Source organism: Cebus imitator, unplaced genomic scaffold (assembly GCF_001604975.1).
Source record: "Cebus imitator isolate Cc_AM_T3 unplaced genomic scaffold, Cebus_imitator-1.0 Scaffold2, whole genome shotgun sequence".
Taxonomy (NCBI): domain Eukaryota; kingdom Metazoa; phylum Chordata; class Mammalia; order Primates; family Cebidae; genus Cebus; species Cebus imitator.
In genome coordinates, this window is record NW_016107317.1 from 7,021,105 (window position 1) to 7,042,801 (window position 21,697).

Consider the following 21,697-nt stretch of genomic DNA (forward strand, 5'->3'; position numbering starts at 1 on the left):
TTTTTTTTTGGAGACTGAGTTTCGTTCTTGTTGCCCAGGCTGGAGTGCAATGGTGCAGTTTTGGCTTACTGCAACCTCTTCCTTCTGGGTTCAAGCAATTCTCCTGCCTCGATCTCCTGAGTAGCTGGGATTATAGGCATGTGCCACCACACCTGGCCAATTTTGTATTTTTAGTAGAGATGGGGTTTCTCCATGTTGGTCAGGCTGGCCTCAAACTCCCAACCTCAGGTGATTCACCCACCTCAGCCTCCCAAAGTGCTGGCATTACAGGCCTGAGCTACTGCGCCCAGCCAGAGATTTGTTTCTTACCCATTAAAAGAACTACTTTGAGTATGCGTGATAAGTAAATTGGTACCAATTTATGGGATTTAAAACAACTCAATTCTGGATTGAATTGTTTGAACATAAGCCTGTTTGCCAGAGTGAATGCTGGGAAACTGGGTTACGTAAGTCAAGGTCAAGGTGGGCACTTTGAAGAAGAGAGTGGTTAAAGTTTTAAATGGCACTGAGAAGTAAAGTAACATAAGGGCTGAGCAATTATAAATATCACAGTTAGATCTTTAGTCATTACCACAAATGTTGCTGAGGAATGTGCTGAAACATGTTATTTGGTGGAGAATACTTTGGAGCCCCTCACTGGATTTTTTCTGTAGCTTTTTAATGAAGCATTGTTCCTGACCTGTAGTATAGAGATAACGTGAAAAAAGCATTAAGATTAATGGAGATTTAGGATTCTCCTTGATTTAAAGACTTTTATTAGCTCTGATGAAGTAGTGGAGCATTGATCCACAGTCTGCCTCAGCTTTTTTTCCTAAAATGTGGTTTGGGCAGAATTGAGAAAGCTAAACTTGCCATCCGTGACATGGGGGAAAGCTAGGCAGAATTTTACAAGGAACTTGTGAGAATTGCCCTATTTGTAATGTATTTTTTTCTTAAATGAATAGTTTCTCTTTTAACACGGCATCCTTTTTAAATATAACATTGACATTACATCTCAGATTTGTGCTTTTATAACTATTGCTACGTCTAACTGAAATCTCCTCTTGAAATAGTCAGGTCAGCTGTCAGTTTAAGCCTTTTCCAGATTCCCCCAGGCATTTAGCTATTTCCTCTTCTGTGCTCTACAAATGCAGTTGTATTATAATGATCTGTTTACAGCTCTGTTTCCCTCTTATTAAACTGTCACTTCAGGCTGTTAGGGCCTTGAGAGCAGGGACCTCATCTTATTCCCCCTTTCACAACTGTGTTTTCCCTGTGGCAGCCCTTCTGTACACAGTGGCTGTGTGAAAGGGGCTTGACCCTCACAGGTTCTTCAGAAAGTGTGCAGGGTGCTGGTAACTTTATAAACCAAACACTTGGTTGACTTGATGCTTCTTAGTATCCCTCATAAGCTTCCATAGTCTCTTGACACATCCCTGCTGATTCGATTTATTGTTTTTCTCCTGGCAGCCATATGCAGAACTACCATGCCACTGTGTGATTATGCAAACATTGTACTGCAATTTTATTACAAAAATGTCTGCCTTCAAATGGGGTGATTTTATAGCATATACAACAGTGAGTAAGCCTAAACCAGCTCTGCTAGAATAATACAAAATTCCTTCTTAGTAAGTTTTTAGAAGTGTTTTGTTACAGCTGTCTCAGAGAAAACAGTGAAGGCTTTATTATATAATAAATAGAAGATCAAATTGGTTTGGGGGTAAGGATAGTGAGCTTATTATATTTTAATCTTCATACAGTGTTTATAGGTTATGGCTTCTGTTTTTTATTATCTTTTCGTTTCTCTGATTTATGTTAAAATATAACATAAATGGGACTGTCCTTCACTTTTAAAACTGTGGAAAATTTATTTCATTGACTTCTTTATGTTCCTGAGAATGGATTTGTTTTCTTTTATTGTATGAGGAGTTTAAACGTGAACATATTTGAAACTAGCAAAACCTTCGCTGAAAAAAATGAGAAAGATCATGAATCACTACTCTAAAACATATGCAAACCCTTCTGGTTACAGCAAACTGTGTTGGCTTGCTTATCTATATTTCCAATTACATGATGAAACAATTTTGTTTTCTCAACTTGAGGTGCTATTTTTAATTTTTGTTACAGCAGTTTCATAGGAAAGGAATTTGTTTTAGCACCAGTTATGTTACGTGCTAGATTTAGACAACTCAGTTTGAGGTATCTAAAAATTTTATATCATTAGCATTCTAACAAGGTATGTACAATATGTTTTGTAGAATGGTTTGCCCATACACTGTTAAAAAAATCACAATTTTGGGTAAAGGGCATGAACTGTAGAAGAAATACAGTCGGCCATTAAATGTCAGTCAGCATTTAAACAAACACTTATTATGTAGTAAGCACTGTTCTAATTGCTTGACATGGTTTTTCTCATACAATTATCAGAAAAATTTCTGGAGGATTACATTATTATGTTTATTTTCTGAGTAAGGAAATGGAGTCACGGGAGGCTCAGTAACCTGCCTGTGGTCAGAAAACTATTGAGAAAAGGAGCTGGGCTTGAACTGGTGTCATCTGACTTCATAGCTAATGTGCTTTTGATCATTAAGCTGGTCTGCCTTCTATGTGAATAGGCATATGAAGAAAAGTTAAACCTTACTTTAAGTTGAAACATACACATATGCACAGTGTGGTGGCTTTATTGCAAATAAGAAAAATAATTGTCTGTATTCAATATGAGGTGAGATGTGAGGAAAGGAGAAATTTAATGCGCTGAGGTACAAATATGTGTTGTTACTTCTTTTTGGAGGATAGTGTGTGTAAATGTTGAAAACATGCACATGCTTTGACCTATCCATTTCACTTCTGAGAATTATCCTACGTAGCTAAACACAGAAAAGCACAAAGATGTCTGAGCAGTCATCACAAAAGGAAAGTTAGGAATGTAATTGCTGACATGGAAACCTGTCCAGAGCATATTATTGAGTGAAAGCAAGCGTGTTGCAAAACAACATGTTTTATTTCCTTCTGTTGAATAAATATATGTTTATGTTACAAACTCTGGCTTGAAATAATGTTCACCAAAATGTTAACCACTCATCTTTTCTGCTAGTTAGTATACCTTAGTAATCAAATGTCTGGACAGCACAGGCACTCTACCTGGGTTTGCATCCTGTTTGATCACTTAGCATTATTAGCCATAATAATGCTAATTATTATGGGTGGGCAAATTACTTAACTGCTTTGTGCCTTAGTTACTTCAGTAAAATGGAGATCACTGCTGTAGAATCTATCTTGTTGGGTTGTGAGGCTCACATGAGTTTGTAAAATGCTTAACATAGTAAGTGATCAGTAAAACTGAGCAACCATCATCATCATTGGTGGTGAAAGTCCAGGCAGTTTTAGCCTTTTATATACATTTTATTGGTTGAATTTTTTGAAACAAATATGTATGATCTTGGAAAGAACAAGAAAAACTGTTTTTAGAGTCATTTTAGTTGGTGTGCTTACAATTTAAACAAGAAATATCCATTTATTTAGAGATAAGATTATTTTTAATACTCATTAAACGTTTTCTTCTAAAACTATTTGCAGCCGTATACTGTGGTATTTTATCCTATGCTATATGCCAATTTTAAGGGAATTGAAATCATATTTTACTCTTATGGCTGGAAGGCATGCATAATCACAACAGATTCTGGAGGAGCTGCCTTAATTTGCGGCTGCAATGACATGTTTGAGTGTGACGTCAGTCTGGTGTCAGACTTCCAGAGTGGCAGGCCAGCCTCACAACCACAGTGTATTTCCTCAGTGCTTCATCCCCACAGTGCTCATTGAGAACAGCTCAAAGACAAAGAAGTTGAATCTTATTTTTACTCCAGTGTCCTTTTTGCCTGTAGTTGAATGTCCTTTTCAGGATTGATTTTGATGAAGGCTGGTGAGTAATTCTTGTTACTTCTATGTATTAATAAATAGCTAATGGCTAAGTGAACAGTAGTCCTTTTCCTCAGTTAATGATCCTGTAGCAAATAATCTTTGTAGCCCTAGTGCCAGGCACAATGCTTAGTGCAAAGGATTTACATACTGTAAATATTTTTATAAACGAAGTATTGTATTGTTGTAGAAATGTAAATATATTCATTAGGTTTTCAAATGCTTGAGCATTTTAAGATTTGGCATTGGAAATGTCTTCCTCTTAGTCTCTCCTTAATTTTAGGCTACATGAATACTTAGTAGTCACAGATTGCTTTGAAATATAAAGATTTTTATTTAAAATCTTATTATTCCTTGTTTATTTTTAACTTACTCAGAGAAGATGCTTGGTTTGCCCCCAGACCTCCAAAGAGAATTAAATGAATAATTCTTCAGATGTTCCTGTGGAGATACTAACATTATATATTATATAATTTTTTTAAAGATGTATTAATATTAGTCTAAACTTACTGATTGAACCTGCCATTTCTTTAATTTTTTAATTATTTGGGCCATTTCAGTGATACGATTCAAAGTAGGAATCTTTATTGACCTAAAATTTAAGAGCAATATAATGGTAGGAGATTATATATTAAAAAGATTTATTATTAATATCAATTCATATTTCTTTGAATTGTACTATGTAAATTGATTTTGTTATTTTAAAAGCATTAGTTTAAGAAGTAGGTTATGTTGGGTAAGTTGTTTCTTTTGTTTTTAGACATAGCTATTTTGCTTATAAATTCTTTTTCTCGTTTCATATGGATGAATGATATTGTAATTTCATTCTATTCATATTGTACAAACTAAAGCCTATAAAGTCTTACATTTTGCAATTTCGGGTATAATTGTTTTCTAGCATGTTCAGCAGCAACCTTGTGATTTCAAGGTCTTTTAGAAGAATTTTCAAAGAAAGTTTTTTCTTAAAGAATAAAAAAAGAACAGTTTCTTTTTATAATTGTCCTACTGTAGTTTTTTGTTTGTTTGCTACTCTGGTTTTCAAGTCTAGTTGAGGAAAAGATGATATGGAAATTCTTACAAAATATGTTAAATATTTTCACTTCAGTTTTCTAAAGCAGTTGAAGAATGACTTGCTATACATATTTTTGGCAAATAATACAGTTAGCTCATCTAAATCAGCTATTTATATGTGAATGTGAAAAGAATAACAAGTTTTAGGAATTAACAATAACTACTTCATATTATGACTTCCAGTATATTATATATGTATACTTAGAAGCTTAGAAATATAGAAGTAGGGTTTCAAGTTTACTCTGTTTTCTTTGACAATCTTAATTCAAGATCCACAATTTTTTTCCTTAAGTTGGAGACTTTTGAGATTCCAACTAAGATTCTACCCAATTTAAGTATACAGAGGAATATTTCTATTTCCCTTTTAAAATTTATCTTGAATCCACTGAAAGATTTAAGTTTAAATACAGATTTTAAATAAATTTTAAACTTAATCAGTAAGTTACTGTGGTGATGATGAATTGGAATATTCAGTATACATTTTAAACAAAGATGTTTTTGAGCATTATGACATCATAGGCCATGGGTTGCTACTAAAGTTCAAGTGAGGAGAAACTATTTCAACTTCTTTTGTATGAACAGGAAATTCAATGCGGGGGGAAAAAAAAAACAGTAAAACAAGAGGGCAATGAACAGAGCTGTGGGAATAACTTGAAATTAACATAAAAAGTTTTACTCAAGAATAAAGCAGTAGAACAGAGCGCTTGTCTGTTTTCCAATGAATAAGGTATGCATTGAGGAATGCTTTCCACCAAGACTATATAGCCTGCTTGCAAAAGTATAATTGTGCTACTCTTCTTTGTTTGAAATTTAGCCTAGTAAACTCCGATGGAATAGTATGTTTTAAGGCCCTTATAGTGTTAAACTACATTTTTGTTTCCTCGTGGTAGACAGCACAAAACCTTGTATATATAGGATGTTTAATATTTCAGCATGAATGAATGAATTGGCAAAGCAAGTTAAATACGTGAGGAGGATACCTTGATGTTTGCATTGTAGAGATTCCATCTTCAATTTGATGATCAAAACCTGCCAGTTAACTAGCCTATTGCTAGCATGCCATGTGTTGTACTCTGCTGAAGGAAATGTATCTCCAGAGTGGAATATTGCCGTCACAGCATCCTGCAGTGGCCATTGGATTTTCCCCCCGCCTCATGTCTCCAGTTATTTCCCACTCTGCTCACAATGTCACTGCTGTAGGAATTGGGTTACTTACCCTGCTATTCTGGGTTTCATTTCTGTCCCACTCGTGCCTTGTCTGTAAGTGAGAAATTTCTCAGTGCTTGAGGATAATGATTTGTTGACTAAACTGAACCTTAAGTACTGTGTGCATCACATAAGTGCATTACTATTTGGGCCTTTTCAGAGTTTTAAAAAATACATTATTTTGGAATTGAAGTAAAAGGAAACCTAGGAGTAGAGCAAATACATTGTTTCAAAATTTTTATAACACATTTTATATACATAAATATATTATTTTTCAAAGCCTAAATTTTCAACCACATTTCTGTGTGCCCTCGCCCACTTCAAATCTGACTAATCCCACTGATTCCACCAGGCTCAGTTCAAATGGTAGCCACTTTCATGATGCCTTCTCTGCTCTTTTCCTTTCTAAGCAAGATCAGTACCTCATTGGTATTTTGTTTATGGTTATGTGACTCTTCATGTTTGTTTATTTATATTTATAATGTTATTAAGGCTGTGTCACCAGTCCCTAGCTCATACAGAATGAATAAAAGAATAAAATTTGTTATGCTACGAGATAGCTATTCTGAAAGAAAGCCAACTGTTTTTTACAAAATCTTTTTGTTTCATAGGGATATCATTTGACTTATGAGTCAGCTACTTTTTTTATTCTTGAAGAATTTGTTTAGATAAAGTTCATGCAGCAATATGAAAATGAATAACTACTGCATGATGAAGAATAAGTGATTAAGTTTTTTCCTATTTAAATTGAACTGTTACTCTGTCAGTTTGACTCTATTTGAAAAAAGTATGTTTTATCTACAGTAAAATAATTGGACCTTTTTAAATTGTATGGTAATTTATGTATAGGATATAATTTGGTTAACTTTCTAAAGTGGATGTGACCACATGCAAAAGAGTAGATGCTTAAACTTCTTCTAATTTGCTGTTTGCTTTCTTCCCAAGGGTGTAATAAATTTCTATTTAATGCATGCTACAATAAAATATTACCAATTACCATTCATTGGGGAGATTTTTTTTTAAAGACAAGAGTCTTGCTGTGTTGCCCAGGCTGGAGCATAATAACACCATCATAGCCCACTGCAGCCTTGAATTCCTAGGCTTAAGAGATCCTCCCACCTCAGCTTCCTGAGTAATTGGGACTATAGGCATGCAGTACCTCACCTGGCTAATTTTAAATATTTTTTTAATTGTGATTTTTAAATTTTTTTGGTAGAAACAGGGCCTTTTGTTATTGCCCAATATAGCCTTGAACTTGTGACCTCAAGTAGTCCTCTCACTTCTGCTTCCCAAAGTGCTGGTATTACAGGCCATGTATATTTTTGAATGTCACATTATTGCTTTTAAATGACGAGATTATTTCTGATCATTGAAATGTTTCTGAGTTGGAGGTCTGTCCAGTTTTATTTTAAAAGTCAGTCAGACTTTTGTCACACAATGTTTTTATGTAAGTGACTGCAACTTTTTGAGTAAGTATTCTTTTAACCCACTAAAATACACCCTGTGAGCATTTTTATTCTGTTACATAACTATGTAAGTGCTTTTTTCATATATCATTCTACAGTAAACTTTAACCTGGGATCACATTATCAGTGTTCCTCATTCATTAAATTGTAGTTGTATGTAAGCCATTATACTTCACATTAAAGATGATGCAGAGAGCCAACAATTATTTAAAGCAAGGAATTGACATAATACACTTGTTTTCAAGAAATCTGATTCTACTAACACATTCAAGTTCAGCTAATGTTTGGTGAGGGCTCTATTAGATACAGCTAATATGCCTTGGTGTGCAACCAGACACTTTATCCTTTTAAAAAGGTAGGGGTTTTGTTGTGCTGCTTATGTATGGTTGGTTTGGTTTGGTTTTTTGGTTTTGGTTCCTATTCTACAGAAGGAAGTTGAAACTTAGCTTAGAGGTTGGACTCAACAGGGAAGAGTCTTGTTACAATGAGGTAGATTCAGATGCTGTTAAGAGTGTCTTATGTTGTACATGATAAATACATACTGTCTTAATTTTTCAGTTGAAAAATGAATTGTAAAAATAGCCTGTAATGGATACAATGGCTCATGCTTGTAATCCCAGCACTTTGGAAGCTGAGGTAGGTGGATCACTTGAGACTAGGAGTTCAAGACCAGCTTGGCCAACATGGTGAAACACTGTCTCTACTAAAAATACACAAATTAGCTGGGCATGATAGTGGGTGCCTGTAATCCCAAATACTTGGGAGGTTGAGGCAGGAGAATTGCTTGAACCCAGGAGATAGAGGTGGCAGTGAGCCGAAATTGTACCACTGCACACCAGCCTGCCCGGGCAGCAAAGCGAGACTCTGTCTGAGAGAGAGTCTTGGAACCATATGCGCCTGCATAGTGGCTGAGATATTATTAGCTGTTTACTCTCATTAGGTAATTTCTGGTGTCTCATAAGGTAATTTCTGGTGTCAACCAGATATATCGCTTAATTCTTGAATACTTGGCAGAAAATTATTTGGGCAAATTAGTGTGTACATTTTAAGAATCATATTTCTGTTTTAACCATATAGTACCAGTTAACCTTCCCATCTTCTTAAATGCTTAAGTTCAGATTTACTCAAATGACTTACAGGTGAAAGAATTATCTAAATTATGTTAAGCACTTTTGCATTTAATTTATCAAGTGATCTAAAATGTAACTAACTGTGCCATAACACTTGGGATGGATGTAATAGGTACATTTTGTTTTTAACTGGCATGATGTTAATTGAATCATTCTTATATTACTTTCAAAATTGTTTTAAATTCATTAAAAGGTGTTCATTTTGTAAATTTTATTTTTTTGAGACAGAGTCTCACTCTGTCATCCATGCTGGAATGTAGTGGTGCGATCTCAGCTCACCACAACCTCCACCTCCCAGGATCGAGCAATACTCATGCTTCAACCTCCCTGGTAGCTGGGACTACAGGTGTGTACCACCGCACCTGGCTAATTTTTGTATTTTTTGTATAGACGGTTTCACCATTTTGCCCAGGGTGGTCTCGAACTCCTGACCTCAGGTGATCTGCCTGCCTCAGCCTTCCAAAGTGCTAGATGACAGGTGTGAGCCACTGCACGCAGCCCATTTTGTAGATTCTTAATGTGTATGCTGGTGTTACTGCAGAGCTTTTTTAAAAAGATAACTTAGAAATTATCAGTGAAAAACCAAGTCCTAAAACAGGTGAGTTGGTATATGAGCCTTTATGTTTTGAACATTTAATTTTTTTCCTCTTAATGTTCTTAATGTCTATAATGGTTTCAGCTTTGTACTTACAGTATTACATCATTCTCATATTTTCTTATGGGGTTTAAGTCATCTCCTTTGAGTTAAGCAAGACTTTCAGTTTCTGTTGGGTGCAACATATGCTTTTCAGTTGTTTAAATTCTTTGATACCTGTAATGGGAGAAATGTGACATAACATTTCTAAATCTGTTGTGGTGGTAATTTTGTCTGAACAGCTAAGAGAAGAAAATGATTGTGAAGCTTCCAAGGATGAGAGGCATTGGGTTTAAAATTAAACTGGAATTGGGAAAGGTTTCATTACTGTGCTTCAGATAGAAATGATCCTGGGGTGATGGTAGGCAGTGAGATGAGAGGAGGAAGGAAGAGGAGCAGTGAGGGAGTCCGCAGCATGTGCATGGCACATCTGCTGTCAGTGGAAGAAGGAAAGGGCCTCTAAGGAAAGTATGGCTTTATTCTGTTCTAGTGTCATTGAACAGAAGATGAAAGGCAGAACTGAGAAATCTCATTGGCTGTGGGAAGAGTTGGAGAAAGGGGCAGCTGTTGAAGGGTTGGGACCTGAAAAGGAGAGCAGCTCAAGCCTTGGAGGCACTACTACTTGCAGTATGACTTCTGGCAGCTTTCTAAATGCCATGAGCCTCAGTTAGTGTGTTCATAAAGTGCAAATAATAACACCTACCTCAGAGGGGCTCTGTGAGGATTGATTGTCAAGGCCGTAATGTGACAGCTGAGTATGTGAGTAGCACTGGCTGAGATGCTCAAGTGGTAGCTGTTTACGGTGGTCATCGTAATGTTTATTGCTGGGGATGAGGATGAGTGAAATTTTCACACCTGATTAATCCATTCTTTTCCCCCAAGAAATTGGAGATCATCCATTTTCTAAATGATAAAAGGAGAAAGAATAGAAAATAAAAGGTTAAGACCTTAAGGAGAATTTGTAGATGATGGGTAAATGAAACACTGAGGTTTGAGCAGGATGTCTGGAAGCAGTTAGTTCTAAGTTAAAGGCAAATGGCATTTAGAACTAAATGTGGGTTAAGGAAATAGATACTTTTCATGTTTTATCCTCAAAAAAATTACAGTCTTTGAGATTGCTAACTCAGTGGTTATTTCTTCACGTAACCAAGACTCAAGAATTCAGTTCCAAGAAAGGCAGAGCACTTTTAATGTTTTTCTTTTGTTCTTAAAACATTGCCTTTAATTGTAGGTGCAATTTTCTATGCCAGCATATTTTCAGTTTAGAAATAAATTACAGAAATAGTCCTTGTGGCAGCCAGATTTCAACAGAACATTTTTCTTCTTTTTATTACAATGAAAATAAATTAAAACAGTTATCTAAAACATTAAGAAATTTTATAGTTAATAATAATTTTAAAATTACTTGACTAGCGTATATCGAGTTGATTTCATAACTAAATGGCTGCTACAAACATGTTTTTTAAACCTGATTAAGATTTGACTGTTTGAGTTGTAAAATTACAAGACACTGTGTGATTTTTATTGATGGAAGCTCTTCAATTTTAAGACAAGCTGGAGAGTATAATTGTTTTATAGAGTAATGAAACTAAGGCCAACTTGATAACATACAAAATTATAGTACTCTTTTTGGTTTCACTAGAAGGATACTGAAAACACAAGTTAAAAGCACACATCTGAGCTTTTTGCTACATAGTTTTCTTCATAGACAAATACAATAGCTTCCATAGTTTCCACACCTCTTCTGCCCCACTCCAGTCTAACATTGTTGTGGATATGTGGCAACTTTTGTGGGTTGGGCCTTTGTAAAGTCCAAATCATGATACTGGCTTTGTTGCCAGGATTGGCAGAAGAATTCCCAAATGGCAGCTGCCAAACCACTGTGCTATTTTTCTTAAACCAAATTAAATCCTTCCCTCTTTCCCTTAAGGGAAATACATGATTCAGAGCAAATCATATAAATGGGTTCACATCTGAGTTTAGTAAGAAACAACTGAAATCTCTTCTGTGGGATTCTAAAATACATATTACTCGTTTTACATAGTAGATACATTTTCAACAGTATTACCATGGTTACACATATGAAACACTACATAATAAAACTTGTTTTGCCTGGCTGTAATGTATCACTCAGAAGAATAGTATTGGCTGTTACTGGCAATATGTTAATAGCAATTTCAATATTCATTTTTAAAAAGCAGAGTGGATTTTGGATTAAAGCAGTCACTGAAGTTACTGAAATAGAAATTAAGGGAAAAAACCCACTAAAAACACATGCCCTCACAAGGATTGCATTATAAAAGGTAGTCAGTATGTACCCAAAACATTTAAAACATTTTTCTGAAGGTAGAAACAAAATATCTAAAGGTCTGAAGTTCAGGTTAAATCACCCTTTTACCTTCTCAAAGCAAGAAATTAGTAAAACCATTTTCGTCTTGACCACATAAAACAAATCTACTTTTGAATATCCTGGCACAGATATTTTCTTTGGGCCATGTGTAAGTTGCTTTGTCTAAGAAAATAGGATATTTCTTAGCTAATAGCCTCTTCTTCCCCCCACCCACCCCTTTTCTTTTCTTTTTTTTTTTTTTTTATAACCTCATTTTATTCACTTTCCTCTAGGTGGACCACAGACAAAGTTGTGAATCTTGACTGGAGTAAGCTTACCATAATAGTCCCATTTATTTTGCCATTGATTGAATTGGACATGGAATCTCATATTTCTGACTAATGAGATTCTTGAGAAATATAGCCAGGGAGCTTTTGGGAAACTAACTGCAAAGGAATATGCAAAGCAAAACTTTCTTTTTAACTCTGGACTTTGTGGTTCAGAGTATTACTTTGTGATACAGCAGCCAGCTTGGGCTTGTGAGGATGCCTAACTAAAAAGCATAGAGCAACCCAATAAATGGCAGTGCGGCTGTATTAAGCAATCCTGAGTCATCATCTCTCTGAAATCCTAAGTATTATTTAAAAATCAGGAATAGTTTCTTTTCATACTTGGTTTAAAGAATATATCTCATTTACTATATGCATGGTTATGATTTACTGTGTATAAACGAGATATATTCTTTAAACCAAGTATGGAAAGGAACGATTCCTGATTTTAAAATAATACTTGTTATATGTAACATTGCTTGAATTTTTAAATTTTTAAATCTAGTACATTTAGTACTGGATTCATTTCTGTAAAAAATCAAATTCTGATATTTTAAGGAACTTCTAATCGGGGTACCTTACCTATAGATATCAGATTAAAGATTTTTGCCTTCAATGAAGTTCTGTGTGGTTTTGGTCTTATTATTGGATAACAGGGATTTTAATACCAAATTTCTTTTTTCTGTAGGTACTTAATTGCATTGAATACTTTAGTTTATAATTTGAAGTAACTCTCCATTAAGAATGAAATAGTCCTTAATAAAAGACAAAAAACAAACAAAAAAGAATGAAATATTCCCCTCACTTTAATGGGCTTTTATTATTTTAACTAGAAATTCGAAACACCATATTAACAAACAAGTCTTTTTTTTCTAATTGCATATTTTTATTGGGTTTTATATTGAAATGTGCACTTTATACATTTATTTTGATGAGAAAGAGTGCATGCATGGTTATGTTTTTTAAGGAATGCCATTGGCATCCTCCTTTATATGTCTCCTGATGACGGAAAAGCAAAGCAATGTAGACGCTACGAAAAATATCTTCCATTACCCTGGAAAGGGAGACAAACATCAGCTTCCCCTATTTTCAGAGTGCCGTCATACAGTTAGTTATTTATATAGAAGAAACCTTTTACTTAAAGTTGATTCAAACCTGGTAAATTGTTCTTCCTTCCATAAATAGTTTATAGGAGCTGTGTGCTTTAGCTTTCTTTTTTTATCTAAACTTCCAGAAAGCTCAGAACTAAGATGTCTGCTTAAAAGTTCATTGCAGCCCAGGTGTACCAGTAGTTTCCCACATAATTCATTATTTGGTTTATAAAATACATATGATTGGAAAAGAATTAGGTTGACTAATGAATTTATATTTTATCTCCAGCAGGCATGTCATTTTAATGTTATATGATTTGATGGAAATATATATACCATTTTATTAGTCATCTTAAAATCCTCCACAACCAAATTATTATTAATAATTGATTTAGTTATCTTAAAATCCTTCACAACCAAATTATTATTAAATGAAATAATGGTTTCATAGAAGCTTTAAAGTATCAGGCCTTTCATTCAGTCTTCTGATTAATCAAAAGATTAAAACTCTGGTAACAAATAGGAAAAAGACATAATGCCAAAGCACAAGCAATCTGTCTTGCTATTTATCAATTTCTTGGTTTCTTTTCTTTTTTAAAAAAAGAAAGAAAAGGCGAGAGTGGGGCATTCATTCGTTTTATTCTGACCTTTAGAAGAGCATGAACAGTAAATTGAGCTTGTTTTCTTTAGCCTTGAACTCACTAGAAAAACGGAGTCCTTTTTTTTTTTTTTTTTAAAGAAAGGCAAGGTCTCGCTCTGTTGCCCAGGCTGGAGTGGGGTGGTAATCATAGCCCACTGCAGCCTCAAACTCCTGGAATCAAACAATCCTCCTCCTTCAGCCTCCCAAGTAGCTATTTTAAAAATTAGGTGGGTGTGGTCACATGCACCTGTAGTTCAGCTCTTTGAGAGACTGAGGACTGCATGAACTTGGGAGGTCGAGGCTGCAGAGAGCTGTGTTCACACCACTGCACTATGGCCTGGGTGATAGAGTGACATTCTGTCTCTGAAAAAAAAAAAAAAAGAATAAAGAAATTTTAAAAATTAAAATTTTATAAAGTTACAATAAGCTAAGCTTAATTAATTGAAAGAAAAATATTTTTATAAATTTAAAGTTTTTAAAAATATTTTTAATAAATTTGATGTAGCCTAAGTGTACAGTGCTTATAAAGTCTACAGTAGTGTACAGTAATGCCTTAGGCTTTCACATTCAGTCTCTGCATACTCACTGACTCACCTAGAGCAACTTTCAGACCTGTAAGCTTCATTTATGATAAGTGCCCTGTAAACATGTCCCATTTCTAATCTTTAATACCATACATTTTTTTTTTTTGAGACAGAGTCTTACTCTGTTGCCCTGACTGGAGTCCAGTGGGGTGCCGCAGCCACCAGAGTAGCTGGGATTACAGGCATGCACCACTATGGCCAGCTAATGTCTGTATTTTTAGTAGAGATAGAGTTTCATCATGTTGTCCAGGCTGATCTCAAACTCCTGGCCTCAAGTGATCCACCGGCCTTGGCCCCTTAAGGTGCTGGGATTGTAGGCATAAGACCATATTTTTAATCTTCCTTTTCTATGTTTAGATATATTTAGATACACAAATACTTTATATTGCAGTGGCCTGTAGTATTCAATACAGTAACATGCCATACCATTTTTAGCCTAGAAGCAATAAGCTCCACTATTTAGCCTAGGTTTATAGTAGGCGGTACCAACCAGGTTTGCGTACATATGCTCTCTGATGTTCACACAACTGTGAAATCACCTAATGTATTTTAAAATGTATCACCATGTTTGGGGTTGAGCATGATGAAACAAACAAAAATGTTTCACCGTAGTTAAGTGACACGTGACTGTATTTGGGTAGGCACAAAGTTAAACTTTTAATTTAAATAGTTGGCCAAATACTAATGTAATAATGACATATACTCAGTATCCTGCAGTTCGTAATAGTTGTAAATAACCTTTATCAAGTGCTTATTATTTTCCACATCTCCATTATAAAGTAATTTCCATGAGGGCAAGGATTTTTATGTTATGTTTTTTTCACTGCTTTATGATACATTTTAATTTATCAATTAGGCACACTGGGCCAGATATGCTGACTCATGCCTGTAATCCCAGCACTTTGGGAAACCAAAGTAGGAAGATCACGTGAGCCCAAGAGTTTGAGGCCAGACTGGGCAACCTAGCAAGACGTCCTTACTCTGTTTTTGAAAAAATTAGGCACAGTAAAAGATTAACTGCCTTAACTAATAAAAATGTAACAGCATGCAAGTATCACTGGTCTTGTACTTTGGGCGGGGGGTTTATTAAGTAAAATAAGGGTTGTTTGAACACAAAAATTGCAATACCTCAACAGTTAATCTGAGAACCAAGCCAATTATTAAGTAGCTAACGGGGCAGATAGCATCGACAGTTTAGAGACACTGGTCAAAGGGATGATTCACATTATAGATGGGACAGAACTGGATGGAGAGAGATTTCATCACGCTACTCAGAATGGCTCACAATTTAAAACTTATGAATTGTTTATTTCTGGGATTTTCTAATATATTTTTGGACAGCAATTGACTGAGGGTAACCGAAACCATGGAAAGCGAAACCACAGATAAGGGAGGACTACTATATATAGATATATATCTATATAGATGTTATATTTATAAAAATATTTGTGTGTATGTACATATGTATGTTGGTTAAATTAAGGAATAACCTGTGACGTAGCTGCCTTTATTCAGTTGAGACACAGAGAGGTAAAGTAAGTTGCCAAAGATCACCTATCTGTTAGGTGGAGGTGCTGGGATTCAAACCTATGTAGTCTGATTTCAGAACCTGTGCTCTCAACTGCCATTGTTTTCTTCAACCTCTGTTGTGTTTAGAGAAATACAGAAATATGTATTATTAATGTTAGTAAATAATTGCTTTCCTTATTCAGTAGACTCAGTTATTTTAAGGGTTATCATAGCCTAGTGCAGGGCTTCCCACCCTCAGTACTGTTGACGTTTCTGGAGGTTTATTTTATGTGGAGGGCTCTGCTCTGCATTGTAAAATTAGCAGCACCCTGGCCTCTACCCACTAGATACCAGTAACATCTCCCCAGTTGTGACATTCAAAATGTTACCAGGGATTGCCAAATGTTCTCCTGGGAGGCAGAATCACCCAATTGAGAACCACTTGTCTAGACCTACTCATTAAAATATCCTTGAGGAAAGTCTGGAAGTAAGAGTAGGTAAACACTAGCATCGTATTTAGAAAGGTTTGGACTTCCTACTAGGCCACAGTGACTACAGAGACAAGGTGGGTATTAGTTTGTTCTGTGACCATAGGTATGCTTTAGATCAAGATCTGAATTTGGCCAGGTGCAGTGGCTCATACCTGTAATCTCAACACTTTGGGAGGCCAAGGTGGGTGGATCACCTGAGGTCAGGAGTTCAAGACCAGCCTGACCAACATAGTGAAACCCTATCTCTACTAAAACTACAAAATTAGTGAGGTGTGGTAGTGCATGCCTGTAATCCCAGCTACCTGCGAGGCTGAGGCAAACTGAGAAGGAATGCATTTAACTTTTTTTGTAAAAATGGAGGTAACATTTACACAAATATACACTCCCAATAGATAGTAGTAGGAAAGATATATTTAGGAATCTCAAAGGGCTGGCAGCTGTCACAGTGGCTCACGCCTATAATCCTAGCACTTTGGGAGGCTGAGGTGGGTGGATCACCTGAGGTCAGGAGTTCAAGACCAACTGACCAACATGGTAAAACCCTGTCAATATAGGAAATTATCTGGGTATGGTGGTAGGTACCGATAATCCCAACTACTCAGGAGGCTGAGGCAGGAGAATTGCTTGAACCCAGGAGATGGAGGTTACAGTGAGATCATACCATTGCACTCCAGCCTGGGAGACAAGAACAAAGTTTCATCTCAAAAAAAAAAAAAGGAGTGGGGGCTGGGAGTTGAATTTCATTTCTTTTGTAGACCAACTTTAATGTTACAATAACAAAATGGTCATTTAAATACCTACATGTTCTTTTTTTTTTTTTTTTTTTTTTTTGTTTCAGCCATAATGAAAGGAAAGTGACCTGCAAACATCCAGTCACGGGACAACCATCACAGGACAACTGTATTTTTGTAGTGAATGAACAGTAAGTAAAGAGTTCATGGAATGTATTTAAAATAGGGTTAGCATTGAAATTGCTGTTATTTATATTTCAGTCAGTACAATTTAACAGCTTTCTTATCTGGACATTTGTAGTCAAATATAACATAATGTGTCATCCAGAAATCTGACTTAAATATTTTTTCATGAGGAATGTAATTTCAGAAGCTGTTTTGATAGTACTTCAAGCTCAGTAAGCTCTAGAGCTCAGGATGCAAGCATATAGAAACTATGTAAACTTGGTTAGATTATTAAACTAATTTGAGCCCAGTTTTCTCATCCTTAAATCAGATAGTGGTAATTTCTATTTTACAAGAGTTTTATAAGCATCAAATGAAATATGTGTACAAATATATCATACGATAAAACTTCACAGAATAAGTTACTGAAATTGTTATTGTTTGTAATATCAGAATAATCTTATAATTCATTTTTAATTTTTAGTTGGATGATGAAGTAGAATATCTGCAGTAATGCCTATTAAAAATAAACATGATAGGCCGGGGGTGGTGGCTTATGCCTGTAATCCCAGCACTTTGGGAGGCCTAGGTGAGCAAATCACTTGAGGTCAGGCATTGGAGACCAGCCTAGCCAAGATGGTGAAACCCTGGCTGTACTTAAAAAATACAAATATTAGCCGGGTGTGATGGCATGTGCCTGTAGTCCCAGCTACTGAGGAGTCTGTGGCAGGAGAATCAGTTGAACCTGCAAGGCAGATTCTGCAGTGAGCCAAAATCACACCACTGCACTCCAGCCTGAGTAACAGAATGAGACTCTTGTCTTTAAAAATAAAAGTAAATAAACATGGTAATAATAAATATTTTTGGCTTAGGAAAAGTGTTAGCTGTATTTAAAGTTGTTGTAAGTATTAAGGCCTGACTCTAGAGTAACTAGGATCGAACTACTTTGAAAAAGTAGGACACTCGCATTGTTAACTCTAGGAAAGTGTTATTATAAAGCAGGTTACATACCCAGCAAGTTCTAGCATTTTGACATGTATTTTCAGGACTGTTGCAACCATGACATCTGAAGAAAAGAAGGAACGACCTATAAGTATGATAAATGAAGCTTCTAACTATAATGTGACTTCAGATTATGCAGTGCATCCAATGAGCCCTGTAGGCAGAGTAAGTTATTTTACTTTCTATTAATTATTGATAAGGAGTAAACAGTATCTATACCATTACTCATAATGGACTTAGAATTATAGAATAATCATACATTTTTATTATTACATGAGATATAAGTAGCAATAGGCTGGAATATAAAGTAATAAGATTGTAATTCAATTACTTACATTTTTAAATTTAGAATAATGTTAGAAATACAATGATATTTTTGAGAGAAAGTGGACACACTTAAGTTTTAAAGGTGAAAAGTAATGTAGTGGCCTAGAAATCAAATTTTCTGACTATAAGAATACCTAGATTGAGAAAACATTTTTCAGCAAAACCATTGTAATAGTAGATTATGTTTATTATAAGGAAATAGATAATTATAATAATAGCATTTTAAATGCCTGTTAAGGTTTTTGAAATAAAATTTTGTTAGGAGATTATAAATGAATATAAATTTTCAAATAATATAAATAATTTTTGATTATTAATAACATAAATCCAACAGGCTGAGCATAATGCTTTATGAGCATATTTTAATTAAAATCTGGAGAAATTGATGAATGGATTGAGGGCCACTAGGTCATTGTCTTGAAAGAAAGTTGAATCCGGCCGGGCGCGGTGGCTCAAGCCTGTAATCCCAGCACTTTGGGAGGCTGAGGTGGGTGGATCACGAGGTCAAGAGATCGAGACCATCCTGGTCAACACGGTGAAACCCCGTCTCTACTAAAACTACAAAAAATGAGCTGGGCATGGTGGCGCGTGCCTGTAATCCCAGCTACTCAGGAGGCTGAGGCAGGAGAATTGCCTGAACCCAGGAGACGGAGGTTGCGGTGAGCCGAGATCGCGCCATTGCACTCCAGCCTGGGTAACATGAGTGAAACTCCGCCTCAAAAAGAAAAAAAAAAAAAAAAGAAAGTTGAATCCATTCCTCATACTTTACACCAAAAATTCTCTACATGGATCAGTTGTTGAAATGTTAAAAGCAAAACTGTAAAAGCACTAGGGGAAAAAAAATGGAAGATTTAAGAAAAAAAAAAGAGCTCAGAATGCAGATGGGCTTTCTAAATACGACATAAAACCCAATAATGAGAAATTCAGCCACATGTGATTATTATCCATGCAGAGTATCTGCAATTCATATAGCAATTAAAGAATAATTTCCTTATAATTAAAGAAGTGCTTTGAATCAATAAGAAAAGAGTTTATGAGCCAGTTTGGAAATGGACAAATTATATAAAATCAGTTCTCAGTAAAGAAAATGGAATTTACTGTTAAATAGATGAAAAAAGATGCTCAGCGTCATCCATAATATGAAAAATATTATTTAAAACCAGAAAAAGATACCATTTTCACCTGCGGATTTCCAAAGGTCAGAACGTTTCATAACACAACATATTGACAAGAGTATGGGTAAATAGGCATTCTGTTTATATAGTGAGCTCCAAGAAATAATGAAACAAAAGAGTGGATATTAAAATATGCTGTCATTTCAGAAAAATATTCAAAACCATGAGAACAATTATTTTAGATAGATAAACACACACATACACACAATGATATTGGTTGCCCCACAGAGTTGCAAGTGCAGTTAGCTGGGTGCGAGAGCCCAAGAGTGAGAAGTACATTGATCCTTGTGTATCTTTTTGTGTCTTTGAGTTTTATAATGTTTTTAAGCATTATCTGTTTGAAAGTAAATTAAAATCTATCAAGAAAATATGCTTTAAGAAGAATTTTGTTGATATTGGGCCTTAAAATTCTCTTATATACTAATAAAAGCTTCACAAAAAACAAAATTCTAATGACGTATGCTAGATTTCTCTACAAGTAGGAAAGCAAGAGATAATTATATGTTACTTTATAGCTTCATTGTTTTCATGTTTGTTGGTCACCACTACGATTCCTACCAAAATAAAACTTCATGGTAATAACCATAGCAATATTTTTAAAGATTATATATCCTTATGCGTACTTTGAAGAATCCAGTAAACTCCATTTGTCTGGTATCATTTAAGTTCAGAGTTGTCCATTAAAAAAAAAAAAAAAATCGCTATTTCACATTAAGCAGATCCTTCCAGTCTTGTTTTGACTTGATGTGATATATTTGTTTATATTTAATATCTGTATATTTCTCCTCAGACTGAGTGCTGTTAACTTTAATTGAACCTGCACTATTAAATGCAAATATAAAGGGGAAAGTTATATCATTTGGTTTATTCTTAAAGATTTGTTAACAGTTTTTACTCAATATCTATTCGTTTTATATAGCAGGTCGGACAAAATACTGCCACATACTCTGTCTTTCTAAAAATTGTATGTCCTATCCAGATTTTAAAGGAAAGATTGTAAAACTTGTGGTATCCTGGGGGGAAATTTTTGATGCAGAATCCTTATATTTCCGAAAACTAACCCAGCAAAAGTAAAATTTTAGTAATTTATCTGAAAAGATTTAAGTCCTGCAAGTCTTGGGAAAATCTGAAAAGAGATTAAATTTGAAGAGGAAAATAAGCTCAAATATCTAGGCATTAATACCAGATTTTTTGTCATACTCTTTTTCTATTTAGACTTCACGAGCTTCAAAAAAAGTTCATAATTTTGGAAAGAGGTCAAATTCAATTAAAAGGAATCCTAATGCACCAGTGGTCAGACGCGGTTGGCTTTATAAACAGGTATTTTTTTTTTTTTCTATTTGATATGAAACAAAAGACAGAATTAGAAGGAACCTTTTTAACTGAATGTACCAAAGACAACTCGATAAAATCATAAAATTAAGAAGGAACTACGGAGAAGCCACCCAGGTTCTTTGACTGCTTGTTACCCCTGAAAAATATCAAGGGAACAGTGAAGACAGAAAAACAGGTGGACATTACTTAGAACAGAGATTGTTTGTGTGTTTGTTATGGGTATTTCTAGATTTAAAATTAAATATATGCTATATGAAAATGTTAGAAATAGCATGGTAAAAGTATCCAGGTAGAAATATTTTTTAAATATCAAAATTGAAATAAACAACTAAATATTAATACAAGGGTACTGTTCATTTTTCTGTTGTTATAAAAATCATTAGAGAAATATACAGTTATATATTTCTCCTTTATATAGAAATTTGATAATTTCAGATTTTCCTGGGTTTTTTGATTCTATAATATGAGACTAGTCTTTCTTCCTCTTAAGTTTTTTGGTTATGTTTTTCTTTCTTTTTTTTTTTTTTTTTTTTTTTTTTTTTTTTTTTTTTTTTTTTTTTTTTTTTTTTTTTTTTATTTGATCTTTGT

The 21,697-nt window shown here is 34.8% G+C and overlaps 1 protein-coding gene across 13 annotated transcripts in view; it reads left to right on the forward strand.

Annotated features, from left to right (window-relative positions):
* PLEKHA5 (pleckstrin homology domain containing A5) overlaps window positions 1-21,697 on the forward strand; it is a 240,820-nt gene that overhangs the window by 108,590 nt on the left and 110,533 nt on the right. For all 13 annotated transcript variants that reach the window (XR_005200282.1, XR_005200281.1, XM_037738507.1 and 10 more), the window contains exons 4-6: window positions 17,213-17,296; window positions 18,317-18,437; window positions 20,990-21,094. Coding sequence is in view for 11 of the 13 variants with exons in the window: in XM_037738507.1 (XP_037594435.1) it covers window positions 17,213-17,296; window positions 18,317-18,437; window positions 20,990-21,094 (310 nt within the window). In the remaining 2 variants the exon portion in view is untranslated. The remainder of the gene's footprint in view (window positions 1-17,212; window positions 17,297-18,316; window positions 18,438-20,989; window positions 21,095-21,697) is intronic.